The 19,133-nt window shown below is 44.7% G+C and overlaps 1 protein-coding gene and 1 long non-coding RNA gene across 9 annotated transcripts in view; one reads left to right on the forward strand and one right to left on the reverse strand.

The window, feature by feature from the left end:
- The window catches only part of LOC105470070 (uncharacterized), a 39,230-nt gene extending 34,648 nt beyond the window's left edge, over positions 1–4,582 (forward strand). Inside the window, exon 2 of the long non-coding RNA XR_980248.3 lies at positions 2,535–4,582. This is a non-coding gene — a long non-coding RNA (uncharacterized lncRNA). The remainder of the gene's footprint in view (positions 1–2,534) is intronic.
- The window catches only part of LOC105470069 (PC-esterase domain containing 1B), a 157,691-nt gene that overhangs the window by 125,322 nt on the left and 13,236 nt on the right, over positions 1–19,133 (reverse strand). For 2 of the 8 annotated variants that reach the window (XM_011721813.2, XM_011721815.3), the window contains exon 2: positions 5,907–7,564. The exons of 4 other annotated variants lie outside the window; for them this stretch is intronic. In XM_011721813.2, coding sequence (XP_011720115.2) covers positions 6,209–7,507 — 1,299 coding nt within the window. In that variant the 5' untranslated portion in view covers positions 7,508–7,564 and the 3' untranslated portion in view covers positions 5,907–6,208. Of the gene's footprint in view, positions 1–5,906; positions 7,587–12,179; positions 15,173–19,133 lie in introns of those variants that run through there. 2 more of the 8 variants (XM_071071826.1, XR_011609200.1) reach the window with 2 other exon arrangements.

Raw genomic sequence — 19,133 nt, forward strand, 5'->3', positions numbered from 1 at the left:
CTGTTTATTCTCTACTTCCCAATTACCATGTTCCACTGGGATATGTCTTGGGATATTCTGTGACCCTGTGCCAAGCATTGAATACCTGGGCTGGAACACTTCTGCTGCACACCACACTCCACAGGCTGGACTGGAATTGGCCCAGAACTTATTATAAAGATTGGCTGTCTCCGTCTCCCATTTTAGAGGAAGATGAGGGCAATCATTTTTGGTCCAGTTTATCGTACTTCAGCTAATCAGCCATTTCCACACTTGTCCCAGGCTTACCTAACAAATATTAGCTCCTGTTTGGGCACTGCTACATCAGAAAAGGGCTTCATATATAAAATATCACTCACAAACCTTCTTTTCTCTTCACTTACCCTAACCATTTTATTTGGCATTCTCTAGACTACTATTTCCCAAAATACATTTTTAACAAGATGCTAAGGCTGGGCACGGTGGCTCATACCCATAATCCTAGCACTTTGGGAAGCCAAAAAGGGAAGATCACTTAAGGCCAGGAGTTCGAGACCAGCTTGGGTAACACAATGAGACCCCATTTCTAGAAAAATTAAAACAAGCCGGGCACAGTGGCTCACGCCTGTAATCCCAGCACTTTGGGAGGCCAAGGCGGGTGGATCACAAGGTCAGTAGATTGAGACCAGCCTGACCAACATGGTGAAACCCTGTCTCAACTAAAAATACAAAAATTAGCCAGGCCTGGTGGCAGGCGCCTGTAATCCCAGCTACTCCGGAGGCTGAGGAAGGATAATCACTTGAACCCGGGAGGTGAAGATTGCAGAGAGTCGAGATAGCACCACTGCACTCTAGCCTGGGCGACAGAGCAAGACTCAGTCTCAAAAAAAAAAAAAAAAGAAAAGAAAAGAAAAATTAAAATAAACAAAAAAATAGTTGGGAGTGGCGCCTGTAGTCTCAGTTACTTGGGAGGCTAAGGCAGGAGGATCACTTGAGCTAGGAATTCACGGCTGCAGTTAGCCGTGATCATGCCACTGCACTCCAGCCTGGCGACAAGTGAGATCCTATCTCTAAAAATAATAAATAAATAAAGACACAATGTATGAAAATGGTTCTGGGTTAAATACATCTTGGGAATACTAAGTTAAACACACTTAGTCAAGTTTATTTCATGCAGAACTTCTCAGAGCCTCTAATCTATTAAAGGTCATTGTGAATTTCCACGTAAAGCAGTTATAGAAAGAATCCTTTTACAAACATCCTCGCCTATAGAATGCATATGGAGTAAAACCAAGGGGCAAAGTCACATGTTTTAGGAAATGTTTCTTTAAAGTTAAATGGGTAAAGTCTTGTGACAAAAACTACAGATGTTCCTCAACTTACAAAGGGGTTAAATCTTCCAATAAAAACTACAGATGCTCCTCAACTTACAAAGAGTTTATGATCCATCATAAGCTGAAAATATTGTAAATCAAAAATGCACTTAGTTCCCCTAAACTTCTGAGCATCATAGCTTAGTCAATCCTACCTTAAATGTGCTCAGAACAATTGTATTAGCCTACAACTGGGCAAAATCATCTGGCAACACAGGACACTGTAGAGTATCTATCAGTTGTTACCTTAGTGATGGCATGGCTGACTGGGAGCTGCTGTGGCTATGCTGCTCAGCATTGAGAGAGATCATTGGGCTTTTTGTTTTGTTTTTTTCAGAGAGGGTCTCACTCTGTTGCCCAGTCTGGAGTACAGTGGTATGATCATAGCTCACTGCAGTCTCCAACTCCTGGGCTCAAGCCTCAGCTCCTAACTCAGCCTCCTGAGTAGCTGGTACTACAGTTACTTGACACCATGCCTGGCTAATTGTTTAAAATTTTTTGTATAGAGATGGGGGGTTTCACTATGTTGATCAAGCTGGTCTCAAACCTGGGATCAAGCCTGCCAAAGTGCTGGGATTACGGACGTGAGCCACCACACTTGGCCTTTAGACCACTCTTTAATGAATGCATATTGCTTTCCCGCCATCGTAAATTTGAAGAATCGTACATTGAAAGTTCGTAAGTCAGAGACTGTTTGTATATCTATAAAATTAAGCATGCCACTGTTTATCTATAAAATTAAGCATGCCATGGTAGAGCTCTTTCTTGAGTTATGAGAATGAGAATATTATTCCTGGAGTTTATGGAAACAAACATACAATAGTTTAAAACAACGGTAATTTCTTTCTCTCACATTCACCTTTTTTTATTTTTTGAGACGGAGTCTTGCTCTGTCGCCCAGGCTGGAGTGCAGTGGGGCGATCTCAGCTCACTGCAAGCTCCGCCTCCCACGTTCATGCCATTTTCCTGCCGCAGCCTCCCGAGTAGCTGGGACTACAAGAGCCCGCCACCACGCCCAGCTAAGTTTTTGTATTTTTAGTAGAGATGGGGTTTCACCGTGTTAGCTAGGATGGGCTCGTCTCCGGACCTCGTGATCTGCCCGCCTCGGCCTCCCAAAGTGCTGGGATTACAGGCGTGAGACACCGCGCCTGGCCTCACATGCATCTTAATGATCTAAGTTTTTGAAACAACTTACCTTTGCAGAAGTCGTGAACATAAAATTGTCGAAGAGAGGGGCTGCCGCTTTGTACAACTCCATATTTAGCCGTGAATGTTGCCTCCTGGCAGCGAGAGCAAGAGCTGACCGTGGCTGACCGTGAAGGGCTGTTGTTAATCCTACTCTGGGAGGGAAGGTTTGTTTTGTTTTCAAATGCTGGACCTTGCTTTCTTTGTACATATGGAAAAATATTGTTACAGCTTTAAAATCTGGCCTTTGGTATAATATATTAGTATAGAATCCTGTGAGAAACATGCTGCTTCGCTGATGTCAATGTAATCATTAATTTTACTTTTCCAGGAAATTTAAGACGAGACTCAAGTATGTAAATCTGTGAGTGCTGTTGTTTCTTGAGGATGGAAAATAGGCCAAATGAACCCTGCATTCTAAACCTCAACAGTGGAGCAATAATTTCTCTCACGGATGCTGAATAGTTTTGGTTCTTTTTACCAGACAAGAGCTTGATTGCTTTGCTAGGTTTCCTCATTTAAGGAGCAAGGTGAAAATAGCAAATATGGGCAAAGAAGAAAGCCCTAGGCTGGAAGATAAAAGCCAGGATATGTATGAAATTAAAGGCAAGCATTCACTGAATGTGCTGTCTGAGTCTTACTCCCAGTGGGTGGAGGGGTGGGGTGGGGAAGAGGGCTAGCTAGCCAGCATAATTTAGGTAAAGTTGTGGGAATGTTCTGTAGACATTTTCTAAGTAATCAAATGCTGCTCAATTATTATTTTTTCACAATAGCTGTTTGGGCTGATGTTGCTCAATCTTAATACAAATTGCATTCTTAGTTGATTACTGAATGTGAGTGAATTATGTGCTTGAATATTTAACTAAAGCATAAATACTTGAAAACCTCTTTATCAGGCACTGTGCTAGTAGGCCTTGGGAAGTCCAGAGTAAACAAGACTCATGGAACTTTCATTCTAGTAGGGAGGCTAACAAGTAACTACTGAAGCCATTGCAGAGTGAGGTAAGCCATACAAAGAAAGTAAAGAGTGCTATGACAGAACATCATGGTACTTTCAGATGAAATGGTCCTGAAAGGCCTTTTAGGAGGGAACTTGCAAAGTGAGAATGGAAGGATGAGTTAGGAATTAAAAGACCTAGGAAGTACGGGATATAGAACAATGCGGTAAAGGAAACAGCAAGTGCAAAGACCCAAGTTATAAAAGAGCTTGTTGTGCTGTATGAATGGAAAGAAGTCCTGTGTGGTTCAAAGAATAAAGAGCAATAAAGAGAGTTCCAGAAGATGACATTGCCAGGGCAGGTAGAAGCCTGATCATGTTATACAGGTGAGGACATAGTAAGGGTTTTATTTTGGAGTGATGGATTTCAGGCTTCTGACTTCCAGAATTAGGAGATAAATGTGTTATTTTAAGTCACCAAGTCTGTGGTGTTTTTTTATTACAGCAGCCACAGGAAATTAATACACCTTTGAAGGAAAAGATTTCCCCTGTTCGAGTCTCCCTGCACTCCTACCCATCGGAGAGAAACAGAACTTTCTCTGTTGAGTAGTTGATGCAATTTCATCCATAATATTGTGGATTCACCATTGATTCAGCGTCTGATCTTCAGCACTGTATATCTAATAAGTCATTCTCCTTGGTTCATCAGGCATCATCAGATTAAGGATTCAGACGTACTGACCTAACTCACAAGAGAGAGTTATAAACCAGAACACCAATGTATTACCTTGTTCATGGGAATAGAAACGCTAAATGTGTCAGCTTACTCAGATCAGCAGCTAAACACTGTTTGGTGTTGACTGGGAAACATAAAGGCAGAATGAAGGCAGCTAGCTCGTCTTGATGGCAAATGTTACCAAATCTCATAGTCTGCTGCCCTAATCTCCATGGGATTAGAACATTTACATTGACCAGACAGGTTCTCTTTCACCTGACGATGCTGGGACATTCTGGCAAATTCTGACTCATCACTCCCTTTCTAGAATCCTTAAAGACCATCATCATGCTATTTCAATAATATTCCTTCAGATGTGTTACAAAGATTAAATGTTGATTTATGGTAACTCTAGAGATTTGGACTGTAGTCTCATCAGAAACATTTATTTATAAGCCATCTCTTTATTCACTCATTGATTCATCCAGAAATGCTATTCAGTATTTATTAAGTGCCAGGCGTTGTGCTAAGATTTGAGACACAGAGATAAGATAAAGGTCCCATTCTCCAAGAATCTTGTTTTTTTAATGGATTAAAAGCTGCTAATGTATTCCTTCTGTAGATATATATAATTTCACCAATTTCTTGTGACTTCATGAACCTAATTTTTGCAAGACAGCATGTCCTAATTCTTGTCAAATTTAGGGATGGTGGTATTGGGGAGCTACAAACCAGTCAAATCAATGCAATGAAAAATCCTATTATTTGAACAATTTTAATCACATCTGAATTTGACTGTTTTATCTAAGTATTAACATTTCATGGCCGGGCGCGGTGGCTCAAGCCTGTAATCCCAGCACTTTGGGAGGCCGAGACCGGCGGATCACGAGGTCAGGAGATCGAGACCATCCTGGCTAACCCAGTGAAACCCCGTCTCTACTAAAAAATACAAAAAACTAGCCGGGCGAGGTGGCGGGCGCCTGTAGTCCCAGCTACTCGGGAGGCTGAGGCAGGAGAATGGCGTGAACCCGGGAGGCGGAGCTTGCAGTGAGCTGAGATCCGGGCCACTGCACTCCAGCCTGGGCGACAGACCGAGACTCCGTCTCAAAAAAAAAAAAAAACAAAAAAAAAACCACAAAAAAACATTTCACTAGTTGAGTGATACAGTGAGCCTAGCATTTAAACGGTCTTAGTTATGTTAACATTCTTAAAAACAGAGAAGTGGTGGCTGGGCCCGGTGGCTCAGTCCCAGCACTTTGGGAGGCCAAGGTGGGCGGATCACCTGAGGTTGGGAGTTTGAGACCAGCCTGACCAACAGAGAAACCTCGTCTGTACTAAAAATACAAAATTAGCCAGGAGTGGTGCTGCATGCCTGTAATCACAGCTACTTGGGAGGCTGAGGCAAGGGAGTTGCTTGAACCTGGGAGGAGGAGGTTGCGGTGAACTGAGATCGCGCCATTGCACTCCAGCCAGAGCAACAACAACAAAATTCTGTCTAAACAACAACAACAACAACAACAACCCATCAGATCTGGTGAGACTCACTCATTATAATGAGAACAGCATAGGGGAAACCACCCCCACGATTCAATTACCTGCACATGGTTCCGCCCATGACACATGGGGATTATTACAATTCAAAATGAGATTTGGGTGGGGACACAGAGCCAAAACATACTGAGAACTAATTGTTTAATGGAGAGGCATCCATTAAATATAGACATGCAAAACCCACAACTACTTTTGTGCAACTTCTTTATTTCAATTTTAGTTTTACACAAAGGCAAAGAGAATAGGGAGTGGGGAGGCAGGAATAATGCTGGGTCAACCCCAGGAAGTGGGGAAGAGGCTGCAGCCAAGAAGAATGAGTCAGACTGCTCCTCCTTGGCTTTCTTGGTAACAGCAATGAACAAAAAGAAGACCAGGCATGGACTCCAGGCTTAAGTTAACAAGGTCAGTCTGTTCAGGCCAAGCAATGGAAAGGAAGTGTCAGATCTGTCCAATCCATGTTCATAAAGAGGAAATAAGGCCTAGGTCCATCTATTGAGGCCTTGGCTCGGGGTTGGCTAGGGCCCTTCTCTTTGAAGGTCGAGGCTGCTGTCCCCAGGGCACATAGGGGCCACGGGGACGATACCTGCCAAAACCCCTATGGACCACAGGGGCAGGCCGCTGATAACGGGGTGTGGGGAAGAAGGGCATAGGCAGCTGGGGACCAATCGCAAAGTTGTCTTGGAAGAAGAAACCTGTATGGGCTGATGAGGGGACATCTGAATGGCAATAGAATTGATCTGACTGGAAAGTATGGTCTGATGAAAAACAGGCATCTGGGGGACCCTGTGGGAACCGGGGCATTCCCTGGTGAAGGGGAATGGGAGGAGGAGGCTGTGGGGGCAGGAGCGGGAGCAGCGGCAATTGCTGGGGTGGGAACCCAAGCAGGGGGCAGTATGTGGGGGAAGGTAAGGGTGGGGACAGAGGTAAGGCCGGGTGATTTCTGTTGCCCTGGGGCGGCCCTTCAACTCTCGGGCCAGGTTTTTTCTTCTTGATCCACTTTCCCACAGGATGGCGCTGGGGCAACTCCACACCCCAGGCGTCAGCCACATGGGCCAGCAGCAGCTGGGAGAGGCAGCGGTGCACGCGTCCATTCCAGTGCACCCCGTCGAAGTGCAGGTTCTCCCTCGCGTGGCGGAAGTAAAAATGCAAGTCCAGTACATCGAAGTTATATTTACGTGCCTCGGTGGCGCTATAGAAGTTGGCTTCGACCACTCTGTTTTTCAGGAAGGTGGCCTTCTGCTGCCGGAGCTCGGGCGGAAGAAAACTCGCGTTGACTTCCTCGCCCACAGGCATGGCCGTGTTCCACACCAGGAGGCAAGACTCCGGCAGCACCTGGCCCAGGCACCGGAACAGGTTCTCCAGGTTCTCCAGGTAGCTCCACCAGGAGTTCGAACCATACCTGGAGATGTCCCAGAGGCAGGAATTCATGATGACCAGGTCGGGGGCATGCTCGCCCGACTGCAGCTCTTTCAAGATGGTCTTGAGGTAGTCGGAGTACACGCGGGTGAGGAAGTAAAAACGCACCAGATGGTGGTCGGAGCGGAACTCGCGGACCTCACGGTAGTTACAGCCGTTGTGCATGTGGCCCCGCTGGCCTCCGTCCACCAGCTCATCTTGTTCGAAGTTCAGCTCCCCCTTTGCTTTGAGCTGCTGGGGAGTGAGCAGGCAGTCCTTCTGCAGCAGAAGTACCAGGTCCTTGTATACCGCCCTATGCACAGAGTCCCCCAGGATGACCACGAACTTATTGTGGAGCAGCTGCCGCACTTCGGAGGCCCTCAGGAGGATCATGACGCCCAGGGCGCACGGCCTAGCTCCTTCCCTTGCACAGGGTGGGTCTGCGGATGGCTAGGACAGAAGGAGAGAACGGCTGGGAGGGACTCACCTCTGGGCGGAGCGCCCAGTGCAGGTCGGGGGTAGGGAGACCATGGGGAAGGGGATGGCGCAGTGGCCTCTGCCCCGAGGGGGTGGACCTGGAATGCCCGCATAGCAGGCTCCACCAAGCCTGGACCTGGGAGATGGGCGAGAGAGCCAAAAGCCTTCTTTGTCTAGTCGCAGTTTCGGCCTGGGGCTTGACCTCTGAATGGCCTGAGGCTGCTGTTGGAGGCTCAGGTTCCACCTGGTGGGGAGGAGCCAAGTACGGATCCACCCTTCCTAGGGCTGAGAGTGCTAGCAGGATGCCTAGCCAAGAGCCTGGAAGCAGCCCAGAAGCCTAAGTGGAGATGGTTAGCTCTATGCCACTGTTAGATAATGAGGACCCCAAGTATGCAAGAACATGGAGAATGTTTGTGATGTAATGTTAAGTGGAAGAAGTTACATCCCATACTGAATGCTCCATCACTTAAACTATATAAAAGAGATATGCATAGATAACATTGAAAGGAAATATGTAAAAATGTATCTTCATAGAATAGGATTCTGGTTGACTTCCCTTCCCTTTTATTTTTGTAAATATCCTTTATAGTCTTAAATTGCTTGCTATAGCTTTAAAAGAATTAAATGAAATGCAACAGGTAACACAAGGAAAGAGTACCTGTGCTAGGTCAAGAACATAAAAACAGGCCGGCACAGTGGGATTATGCCTGTAATCCCAGCACTTTGGGAGGCCAAGGCGGGCGGATCACCTGAGGTCGGGAGTTTGAGACCAGCCTGACCAACACGGAGAAATCCCATCTCTTCTAAAAATACAAAATTAGCCGGGTGTGGTGTCACATGCCTGTAATCCCAGCTACTTGGGAGGCTGAGGCAGGAGAGTCGCTTGAACCCGGGAGGCAAATTTGCCAGTGAGCCGAGATCGTGCCATTGCACTTTAGCCTGGGCAAGAGCAAAACTCCGTCTCAGAAAACAAACAAAAACAAAAAACAAAACAAAAAAACCCGTAAAAACAGACTTATTTTATAAGGAAGTAGCTGTTTCTCATCAATAGGACTGAAAAAAATCAGGATAAAACGAAATAATTTGAATACGTTTCAGCTGTAATATTATTTGCTTTACATTTGAAGAGAATCGGAATATGCCACTCCAAAATGTGCACTTTAGCATGAGGATTATTTTGAGCAGAAAGCAACTGAAAATTGACAGATGCAGGAAGTTATCTGCCCTCCTTTTATCTGCCCTAGAATCAGGGCATATATTTCCCTTTGAGGAAGGTAAACACCCTTCCCCCAACCAGGGAAACAAGAGCAACTCTTATCAATCAGACAGGTTATCATCCTTTTCACCGAAGACAGGGAATAGACACCAAGATGATTTTTCATAATAGACCTTACTATAACAGCCCTTATCTTCCATGAGCTCCCCCCATTTATTTCCCAGTCACTTCCCCACAATTCATCATCCCTTAAAGCCCAAAGCCCTAAGTTTCACTGTTTTCTGGTGCACTCCCTGCCTGCCAATATTAATTTAAAAACTGTGGCTGGCGCGGTGGCTCACGCCTGCAAACCCAGCACTTTGGAAGGCCAAGGTGGGCGGGATCACTTGAACTCAGGAGTTCGAGACCAGCCTGGGCAACATGACGAAACGCCATCTCTATACAAAAATTAACCAGTCATGGTGGCGCACGGCTGAGGCGGGAGGATGGCTTGGGCTCAGGAGGTTGAGGCTGCAGTAAGCAGTGTTCCAGCCACTTCACTCCCGCCTGGGCCACAAAGTGAGACCCTATCTCTAAATAAATAAATACATAAACAAATACAATGTCTAGATCTGTATCTTGGCAACACACACAAAATAAATAAAATTGTATGCCTTTTCTCCCGTTAATCTGTCTTTTGTTAGTTTAATCTGTATGCCCCCAGGTACTGAAGCTAAAAGAGTAGAGAAAAAGTTTTTTCTCTCCAGCACATTGGATGCAATGTTAAAAGCTGTGAAACTCATCCTCAAAACTTCAGATTATTTCAAGCTGCCATTTACAACTCATATCCACAGATGACTAAATAGTAGAAACACTAAAATACTGCTAGAGATTGCAAATGGGAGGAACATGGCATCCATTTCATCTACTTACACAAAGCCATGAAAATCCGGTGCAGCTTGAAACTTGTAAGATTTTATGCATTAGTAAACATTTTAATAGGTGTGGGTGGATAGCTATTATTAAACTACACATTCAAGTTTTAAAAGCTATATATCCTATTTTAGTTTTAAATGGATATAAATACAAAAACGAAAATATTAAAATAGGTAGAATATTGTTTCATAAGAGAACAGTTGAAAATATTGACATCTTCCCCACAAAGAATCTTCATTAAAATATTTTTGCTATCAGAATAAAAGTTTTGGCTGGGTGCGGTGGCTTATGTTTGTAATCGCAGCACTTTGGGAGACTGAGGCAGGAGGATTGCTTGAGACCAGGAGTTTGAAACCAGCCTGGGCAACATAGCAAGACCTTCATCTCCAAAAAAAAAAGCAAAGAAAAACGAAACAAAACTGAAGCAAACTCCAAATCCCTTTGGGACTCAAGCATGTTCATTTCTTTAGATTCATGTATTCCTCCAACTCACACTTAATAAGTGCCTACCATATGCTCCACATAGGGAGCATAAAAATAAGTAAAATATGATCTTGCCCTCAAAAAGCAGACCAGAAATACTGGTTGATAGCTGTATTATCATGTAGAAAGTGGTAAGGGCCAAGAACTGTGAAAGTCTAGGGGTCTTTGGGAAACGTATTCCTTCCCACTCTAGACTCAAGTCTCCAAAGTGCAAAATGTGAAGACGGAAACCCTTTCCTTTTGTGTTTTCAGGGCTCCTGTGCCAGCCCAGCTCTCTGTGCCTTCTCTGGGCCAGCACTCTGGCCATAATCTGTGCCCTAATGCACCTCCCCGTTAACACAGTTCTGTCCGGAAGCTGGCAGATCTGATAATTATTCAGTGCTGTCTCTGCCACAGTGTTGCTTATGGAATTCCCTAATGCGCTCCTTCTCTGCCAGCCAAGTGCCCTAGACTTGGAGAGATATTAACTTCAAGTCCACTACTTAAAGACTGTCGGAGGCACTTAAGAGTTGAAGGAAACTAGCGTATGTCACCCCAAAATATGCCTCTCTGATATAAATATTTTTGAGCGAAGATGCTTGAGAATCAGCGGTGGCAGAAAGGGCCTCCAGATCTGCTCTTTCTTATCAAGCCATAAAAATTCCTGTGAAAAGGCGGCCTTCTCTGCACCAGGGCGAGAAGATAACCCTTGTTTCCAGTGATTTAAGAAGTGACCGCTGCAATGGAGCTGTATAAATAAACTGACCAAAAAAACCCCTTATCCTCCACTAGCTTTATACCCGCCTTCCATTTATCTCCTAGCGACTCTCCTGGAATTTACTACCCCTTGCTTATACCCCTTTGTCCTGTCATTTCTTCACAAATTGTGTAGTTCTTTGTCTAAAAGGTATAAAAGCTTTCTGCTTTGGCCATTTCTTGGGGTCTTCACTCTCTTAAGAGGGTCCCCATGTTCATGTAAAAAATTAATAAAACATACATGCTTTTCTTCTGTTAATCTGTCTTGCATTAATTTGGTTCCAAGCCCACCCGAAGACCCCACTTAAGAAGATCCACTTAAGAAGATAGCTAGAGGCTATCCATAGCCCCGTCTACAGAGTACTAGCAAAGAGCATTGTGTTTGGAATCATACTACCTGGGTTTGAATCCTAACTCTCCTATTTGCTAGCATTTTGAACTTGGGAAAGTTATTTAGCCTTTCTCTGCCCTAATTTTCCAGATCTGTAAAATGGACCTATTAGTAGACTTCATACATCTGATGTAAGGATTAAATGTAAACTGTTTATAATAATACCTAACGAGGCTGGGCACGGTGGCTCAAGCCTGTAATCCCAGCACTTTGGGAGGCTGAGACGGGCAGATCACGAGGTCAGGAGATCGAGACCATCCTGGCTAACCCCGTGAAACCCCATCTCTACAAAAAAATACAAAAAACTAGCCGGGTGAGGTGGCAGGCGCCTGTAGTCCCAGTTATTCGGGAGGCTGAGGTAGGAGAATGGCATAAACCCAGGAGGCGGAGCTTGCAGTGAGCTGAGATCCGTCCACTGCATTCCAGCCTGGGCGACAGAGCGAGACTCCGTCTCAAAAATAAATAAATAAATAAAAATTAAAAAAAAAAAATAATGCCTAACGAGTAGTAAGTGCTGATAAGAGTTAGTTATTATTATTAAAAGTTGAGCATCCCTAATTCAAACTTCCAAAGTTCTTCCAAACCCAAAACTTTTTGAGAGCCAACATGATGCTCCAAGTTACACTGAACACATTACTTTTTCACTATATATATATATATATTTTTTTTTTTTTTTTGAGACGGAGTCTCACGCTGTTGCCCAGGCTGGAGTGCAGTGGCGCGATCTCGGCTCACTGCAAGCTCCGCCTCCTGGGTTCACGCCATTCTCCTGCCTCAGCCTCCTGAGTAGCTAGGACTACAGGCGCCCGCCACCGCGCCCGGCTAATTTTTTGTATTTTTAGTAGAGACGGGGTTTCACTGTGGTCTCGATCTCCTGACCTTGTGATCCGCCCGCCTCGGCCTCCCAAAGTGCTGGGATTACAGGCTTGAGCCACCGCGCCCGGCCTACTTTTTCACTATATTAATGGTATGTTGGCCAGGTGAGGAGGCTCACGCCTGTAATCGCAGCACTTTGAGAGGTCGAGGCAGGTGGATCACTTGAGACCAAGAGTTCAAGACCAGTCTGGCCAACATGGTGAAATCCTGTCTCTACAAAAAATACAAAAATTAGCCAGGCATGGTGGCACATGCCTGTAATCCCAGCTACTCGGAGGCTGAGGCAGGAGACCCCTTGAACCTGGGAGGCGGAGGTTGCAGTGAGCTAAGATCGTACCACTACATTCCAGCCTGAGCGACAGAGTGAGTCTCTGTCTCAAAAAATGAGAGAAAAGTATGTCATATTTTCTACTATTAAGTGCTTACGTGTTAATAAGTGTAAGAAAATGATTACTTGCTGGGCGCGGTGGCTCACGCCTATAATCCCAGCACTTTGGGAGGTTGAGGTGGGCAGATCATGAGGTCAGGAGATTGCGACCATCCTGGCTAACATGGTGAAACCCCGTCTCTACTAAAAGTACAAAAAAAAAAAATTAGCTGGGTGTGGTGGCGGGTGCCTGTAGTCCCAGCTACTCGGGCAGCTGAGGCAGGAGAATGGCATGAACCTGGGAGGCGGAGTTTGCAGTGAACCACGATGGCGCCACTGCACTCCAGCCTGGGTGACAGAGAGAGACTTCATCTCAAAAAAAAAAAAAAAAGAGAGAAGAAAATGATTACTTGTCAGTTGCCTCTAAACATATAAACTGAGTCAGAAATGATGGTGACGTCAAACAACCACAGTCCACATGAGTGGTTAAGATTGTGACACTTTTGCTTTCTGATGGTTCAATGCACACAGACTTTGTTTCCTGCACAAAATTTAAAGTATTGTATAAAATTACCTTCAGGCTATGTGTATATGCTGTATATGAAACATAAACGAATTTTGTGTTTCCACTTGGGTCCCATCCCAGCCTATGTATGGGCATCGCCACATACATGCAAATATTCTGAAATCACCCAAAAATCTGAAATCCAAAACACTTTTGTTTTGATTTCTCTTCTTTTTCTTTTTTCCTTTTTTTTTTTTTTTTTTTTTTTTTTGAGGAGTTTCACTCTTGGTGCCCAGGCTGGAGTACAGTGGTGCAATCTCAGCTCACTGCAACCTCTGCCTCTTGGGTTCAAGCAATTCTCCTGTCTTAGCCTCCTGAGTAGCTGGGACTACAGGCATGCGCCCACCACGCCTAACTAATTTTTTATATTTTTAGTAGAGATGGGGTTTCACCATGTTGGCCAGCTGGTCTCGAACTCCTGACCTCAGGTGATCCGCCATCCTCAGCCTCCCACAGTGCTGGGATGACAGGTATTAGCCACTTTTTATTCCAAGCATTTTGGATAAAGGATGTTCAACCCGTACTTAGGAAGTTTGAGAATACCAGGTTAATAATCAATAAAGGAGAGATTACAATATTTGTTCTGCTTGTTTGTCAGGGTTCTATGAAGATCAAATTAGATGATGCAAGTGAAATATTTTGGCTAAAACAAAATTAATGTTTATTGAATGCTACTAGATCCCAGGTGCTTTACCAACATTACCTTTGTTTTTTTGAGACGGAGTTTCACTCTTGTTGCCCAGGCTGGAGTGCAGTGGCACAATCTCGGCTCACTGCAACCTCCGCCTCCCAGGTTCAAGCAATTCTCCTGCCTCAGCCTCCTGGGTAGCTGGGATTACAGGTGCGCATCACCACGCCCGGCTAATTTTTGTAGTTTTTTAGTAGAGACAGGGTTTCACCATTTTGGCCAGGCTGGTCTCGAACTCCTGACCTCAGATGATCTGCCCGCCTTGGCCTCCCAAAGTGCTGGGATTACAAGCGTGAGCCACCACACCCAGCCCTTTATGAGATAACTCTTATTCCCATTTTACAGGGAAAGATATCGATGTGATAGAGCTAAGATTTAGTCCAAAGTCTATCTCTAATAGAAGAAGCATCTTTTCCTATCTTTTTCTTATTCATAGTCAGGCAACCCTCTCCTTTGCCCAGGAGAGGTGGTCACGAAGGGAGGGGATGGGTGGTGAATGAGTATAATCCCATATCCTAATCTCAAGCAGGAGACATAAAAGCACATAAAGACTTTGAATTCAGAAGAACCCAGGCAGGGTGAGGTGGCTCACGCCTGTAATCCCAACACTTTGGGAGGCCAAGAAGGACAGATCACCTGAGGTCAGGACCAGCCTGGGCAACTTGGTGAAACCCTATCTCTACTAAAAATACTAAAAATGAGCTGGGTGTAGTGGCACACGCCTGTAATCCCAGCTACTCAGGAGGCTGAGGCATGAGAATTGCCTGAGTCCAGGAGGTGGAGGTTGCAGCAAGCTGTGATTGCACTACTGAACTCCAGCCTGGGCAACGGAGTGTGACTTTGTCTCAAAAAAAAAAAGTAAAGAAAAAGCGAAGAAAAACCAAAACACAGTTCTATAGACTGACAACCTCATAGTGTCTGAGGACTTCTGGAGGTACTATATCCTAACCAGTTAACTTAACCCACCCAAATGTTGCTACAAGAGCTCAGGGCCAATATCTGACAAAAACATTTACCTGAGAATGTCTTCTTTTCTGAGTCAGAGTCTTGCTCTGTCACCCAGGCTGGAGTGCAGTGGTGAGATCTCACTCACTGAAACTTTTGCCTCTGAGGTTCAAGCAATTCTCGTGCCTTGGCCTCCAGATACTTGCAATTACAGGCACTTGCCACCATGCCCAGCTGATTTTTGTATTTTTAGTAGAGATGGGGTTTCACCGTGTTGGCCAGGCTGGTCTTGAACTCTTGGTCTCAAGCGATTCACTCACTTCACCCTCCCAAAGTGCTGGGATTACACGTGTGAACCACCGTGCCTGGCCTTATTATTCTTCTCTAATGGAACATGCAGCTATGATGGTGAGAAGGAAAGAGAGAGGAAAATGATTGGGAAGAAGTATTCCAGTTAGAACGCAAAATGGGGCCAGGCACGGTGGCTCTTGCTTGTAAACCCAGCACTTTGGGAGGCCAAGGTGGGTGGATCACCTGGGGTCAGAAGTTCAAGACCAACCTGGCCAACATGCTGAAAGCCCCCCTCTCTACAAAAATACAAACATTAGGTGGGCATCATGGCAGGTGCCTGTAATCCCAGCTACTCGTGAGGCTGAGGCGGGAGAATCGCTTGAACCCTGGAGGCAGAGATTGCAGTGAGCTGAGATCTTACTGTCTTGCTGCTGCACTCCAGACTGGGTGACATAGCGAGACTCTGCCTCAAAAACAAAAACAAAAACACAAAAACAAACAAACAAACAAACCTGAAATGGAAATGAAATTCTTGATAAAGAGGAGCACTGTAACTGTAACAGGATTAATGAAATCTGACACCCTCAAGACTATCATTTTGGGAAAGAATCATTTAAGCTAAGAGACCAAGCATTAAAAATAAAACTTAACAAAACCAAAATGACACTTTTAGGGGAGTGAGTAGAGAAGAATAATTTGGAGACATAAACCTTTTCTGATTTTAAAAAAAGGTCGATAGCATCCATTTTCAGAGCTCTTTTTATTTATAAAAAATAAAACATAAAAAGGATTTGAAATGGCCAGATCAGTGATCTTTATAGCCTAGGCATCTTTCTTTGCTTCAAATTTGATAAGCACACTTACTCATTTTGGTAGCTATTTTATAGATTCACTCATTCACTTAATAAAGATCACAGAGAGCCAAATAGTGCACTGGGTGCAAGGAGTAGGTATGAAAAGGCAATTTCAGCCAGGTGTAGTGGCTCCCACCTGTAATCTCAGCACTTTAGGAGGCCAAGGTGGGCGGATAACTTGAGATCAGGAGTTCAAGACCAGCCTGGCCAACATGTTGAAACCCCCGTGTCTACCAAAAATATAAAAAATTAGCCGGGTGTGGTCACGCGCCTGTAATCCCTGCTACTCAAGAGGCTGAGGCAGGAGAATCGCTTGAATCGGGGAGGCGGAGGTTGCAGTGAGCGGAGATCGCACCAACGCACTCCAGGCTAGACGACAAAGCGAGACAAGTATCAAAAACAGAGGCAGGCCGGGCGCGGTGGCTCAAGCCTGTAATCCCAGCACTTTGGGAGGCCGAGACGGGCGGATCACGAGGTCAGGAGATCGAGACCATCCTGGCTAACACGGTGAAACCCCGTCTCTACTAAAAAAATACAAAAAACTAGCCGGGCGAGGTGGCGGGCGCCTGTAGTCCCAGCTACTCGGGAGGCTGAGGCAGGAGAATGGCGTAAACCCGGGAGGCGGAGCTTGCAGTGAGCTGAGATCCGGCCACTGCATTCCAGCCTGGGCGACAGAGAGAGACTCCGTCTCCAAAAAAAAAAAAAAAAAAAAAAAAAAAAAAACAGAGGCAATCTCGGCCGGGTGCTGTGGCACAGGCCTGTAATCCCAGTACTTTGGGAGGCCGAGGTGGGTGGATCACGAAGTCAGGAGATTGAGACCATCCTCGCTAACATGGTGAAACCCCGTCTCTACTAAAAATATTTTAAAAATTAGCCGGGTGTGGTGGCGGGCGCCTGTAGTCCCAGCTACTGTACTTGGGAGGCTGAGGCAGGAGAATGGTGTGAACCCGGGAGGCGGAGTTTGTAGTAAGCCGAGATCGTGTCACTGCACTACAGCCTGCCGGACAGAGCGATTCTCAGAAAAAAAAAAAAAAAAAGAGAGGCAATCTCTTCTCTCAAGAGGAGGGGTGGGAAAATCGGCACTTAAAGAGCAGGCTGCTAAAATTGATGTATGTAAATGAAGTACCTGAGACTGTTCCAAGAGTCTAAGCCAGAGGAGGGAGGTTTATGATCATTGCAACCTGATTCCAACTTCGAATTAAAACATAATTTTTTTTTAAAGTTTCGAGATAATTTTAAAAATCATAGTTATGGCCGGGCACGGTGGCTCACGCCTGTAATCCTAGCACTTTGGGAGGCCCCGGCGGGCGGATCACAAGGTCAGGAGATCAAGACCATCCTGGCTAACACGGTGAAACCCCGTCTCTACTAAAAAAATACAAAAAAAATTAGCCGGGCGTGGTGGTGGGCGCCTGTAGTCCCAGCTGCTCGGGAGGCTGAGGCAGGAGAATGGCGTGAACCCGGAATTCAGAGCTTGCAGTGAGCCGAGATCGCGCCACTGCACCCCAGCCCGGGCTACAGAGCAAGACTCTGTCTCCAAAAAAAAAAAGAAAAAAAAAAAAATCATAGTTATAAATAGTTCCATGTGTTTTTCTGTTTTCAAAGTAAACTTTGGGCTGAGGCTAGCGCTGTCACAGAAATATGCATTAATAATGTCTACTACCACAATAAATTATGGTATCTTGTTTATATTTCCCTGTTTGGGGATAATTAATTTTTTAACAGCTTCATAAGCTATGAATTACAACTCATTGACTATTGCTTTACAATGATCACAAACCAAACACGTAGCATTTATCTTTCATTGAAGTTTTGTAATAATTATGTTGATTTTTTTCTTTTCTGATTGATCTTTAGTGACAAGAAGAGGTACATTGAAATAAGCCAGTTGCTTTAGAGATCCTGCAGAGAAGTTTTAAATCACAGAGACAGTTACTAACAATCAAGATGTTTTGATTCATTGTGGGAAGTACTTGTAACTATAAGTTTCTTGCATATGACTATCTTAATACAATACCGTACTGGGAATATTGGGGGATCCAACCAATAGTTTGAACTTTCCAAAATTCTGTTAAATTTTAGTGGACTGGATGGTACAGATAAGGGATTATTTTTAATGCGCTCACCTGTATAATTTATCTATGTCTTGGCATTTGCTTAGTTTTCTAAGTGAATTTAAACTTGCCAAAAATTAAATTACATGCCAATACAGTTCTGAGAGAAAAAAGAAAAGCAAACAATTCGAACTTTTCTTTAGGAAAACTTAGGTGGACTGGGGATTCTCTAGAGACTCATATTTTGATTTGAGGCCAGTCAGTGAACATCCATTGACCCACACAACACCAAAGTGGAAGAAGTAATGCAGGCCTATTTTCAAAAGCGGCTTTAGGAGCAAAGGAAACATACAGAAAAGTACTGGGAGATGCTATGCTGTGGTAAGTAATGCAATAGAAAAATGATTGCCAGGCCAGGTGCAGTGGTTCAATTTTGTAATCCCAGCACTTTGGGAGGCCAAGATGGGTGGATCACTTGAGATAAGGAGTTCAACACCAGCGTGGCCAACATGGCAAAACCCTGTCTCTACTAAAAATACAAAAATTAGCTAGGCATGGTGGCACGCGCCTGTAATCCCAGCTTCTTGGGAGGCTGAGGCAGCAGAATTGTTTGAACCTGGGAGGTGGAGGTTGCAGTGAGCCAAGATTGTGCTACTGCACTCTAGCCTGGGTGACAGTGTGAGACTGTGTCAGAAAAAGAAAAAAAAAAAGAAAGAAAAAGAAAAAGAATTGCCAAATAACCACTGGAAAGATTGTTAACTGATTTGAATTCCCTTTCTACATTGACCTCACTTGCTATGTAGGTCTCGGATCTGCAGTCCATTAATTAATTGAGTAAAAATGTAGAGAGCACCTGTGTCTATCTACAGCTATGACAGCTGTTACTGCACATTTGGCTCACACCCCTCAACATCGATCATGATTCCCCTATGAATCCCTGCATCATGAAACCACACCATAAGGCCTGTATTTCTAAGTTCGTTATCCAGGTAGTCCTTAAACACATCTAAAATCATGCAAGATAAGTGAAAAACGGAAACTAGAATAAAGATCTTCAAACTGGGCTCCATGTAATCACAGGTTTACTTTGTGGAGGCAGGAATCACTGTGGGTATATTCAGTTTGTATTTATATCATCCCTACCAGGCCACAATCTGAAATT

The sequence above is a fragment of the Macaca nemestrina genome, chromosome 10, assembly GCF_043159975.1.
Source record: "Macaca nemestrina isolate mMacNem1 chromosome 10, mMacNem.hap1, whole genome shotgun sequence".
Classification (NCBI taxonomy): domain Eukaryota; kingdom Metazoa; phylum Chordata; class Mammalia; order Primates; family Cercopithecidae; genus Macaca; species Macaca nemestrina.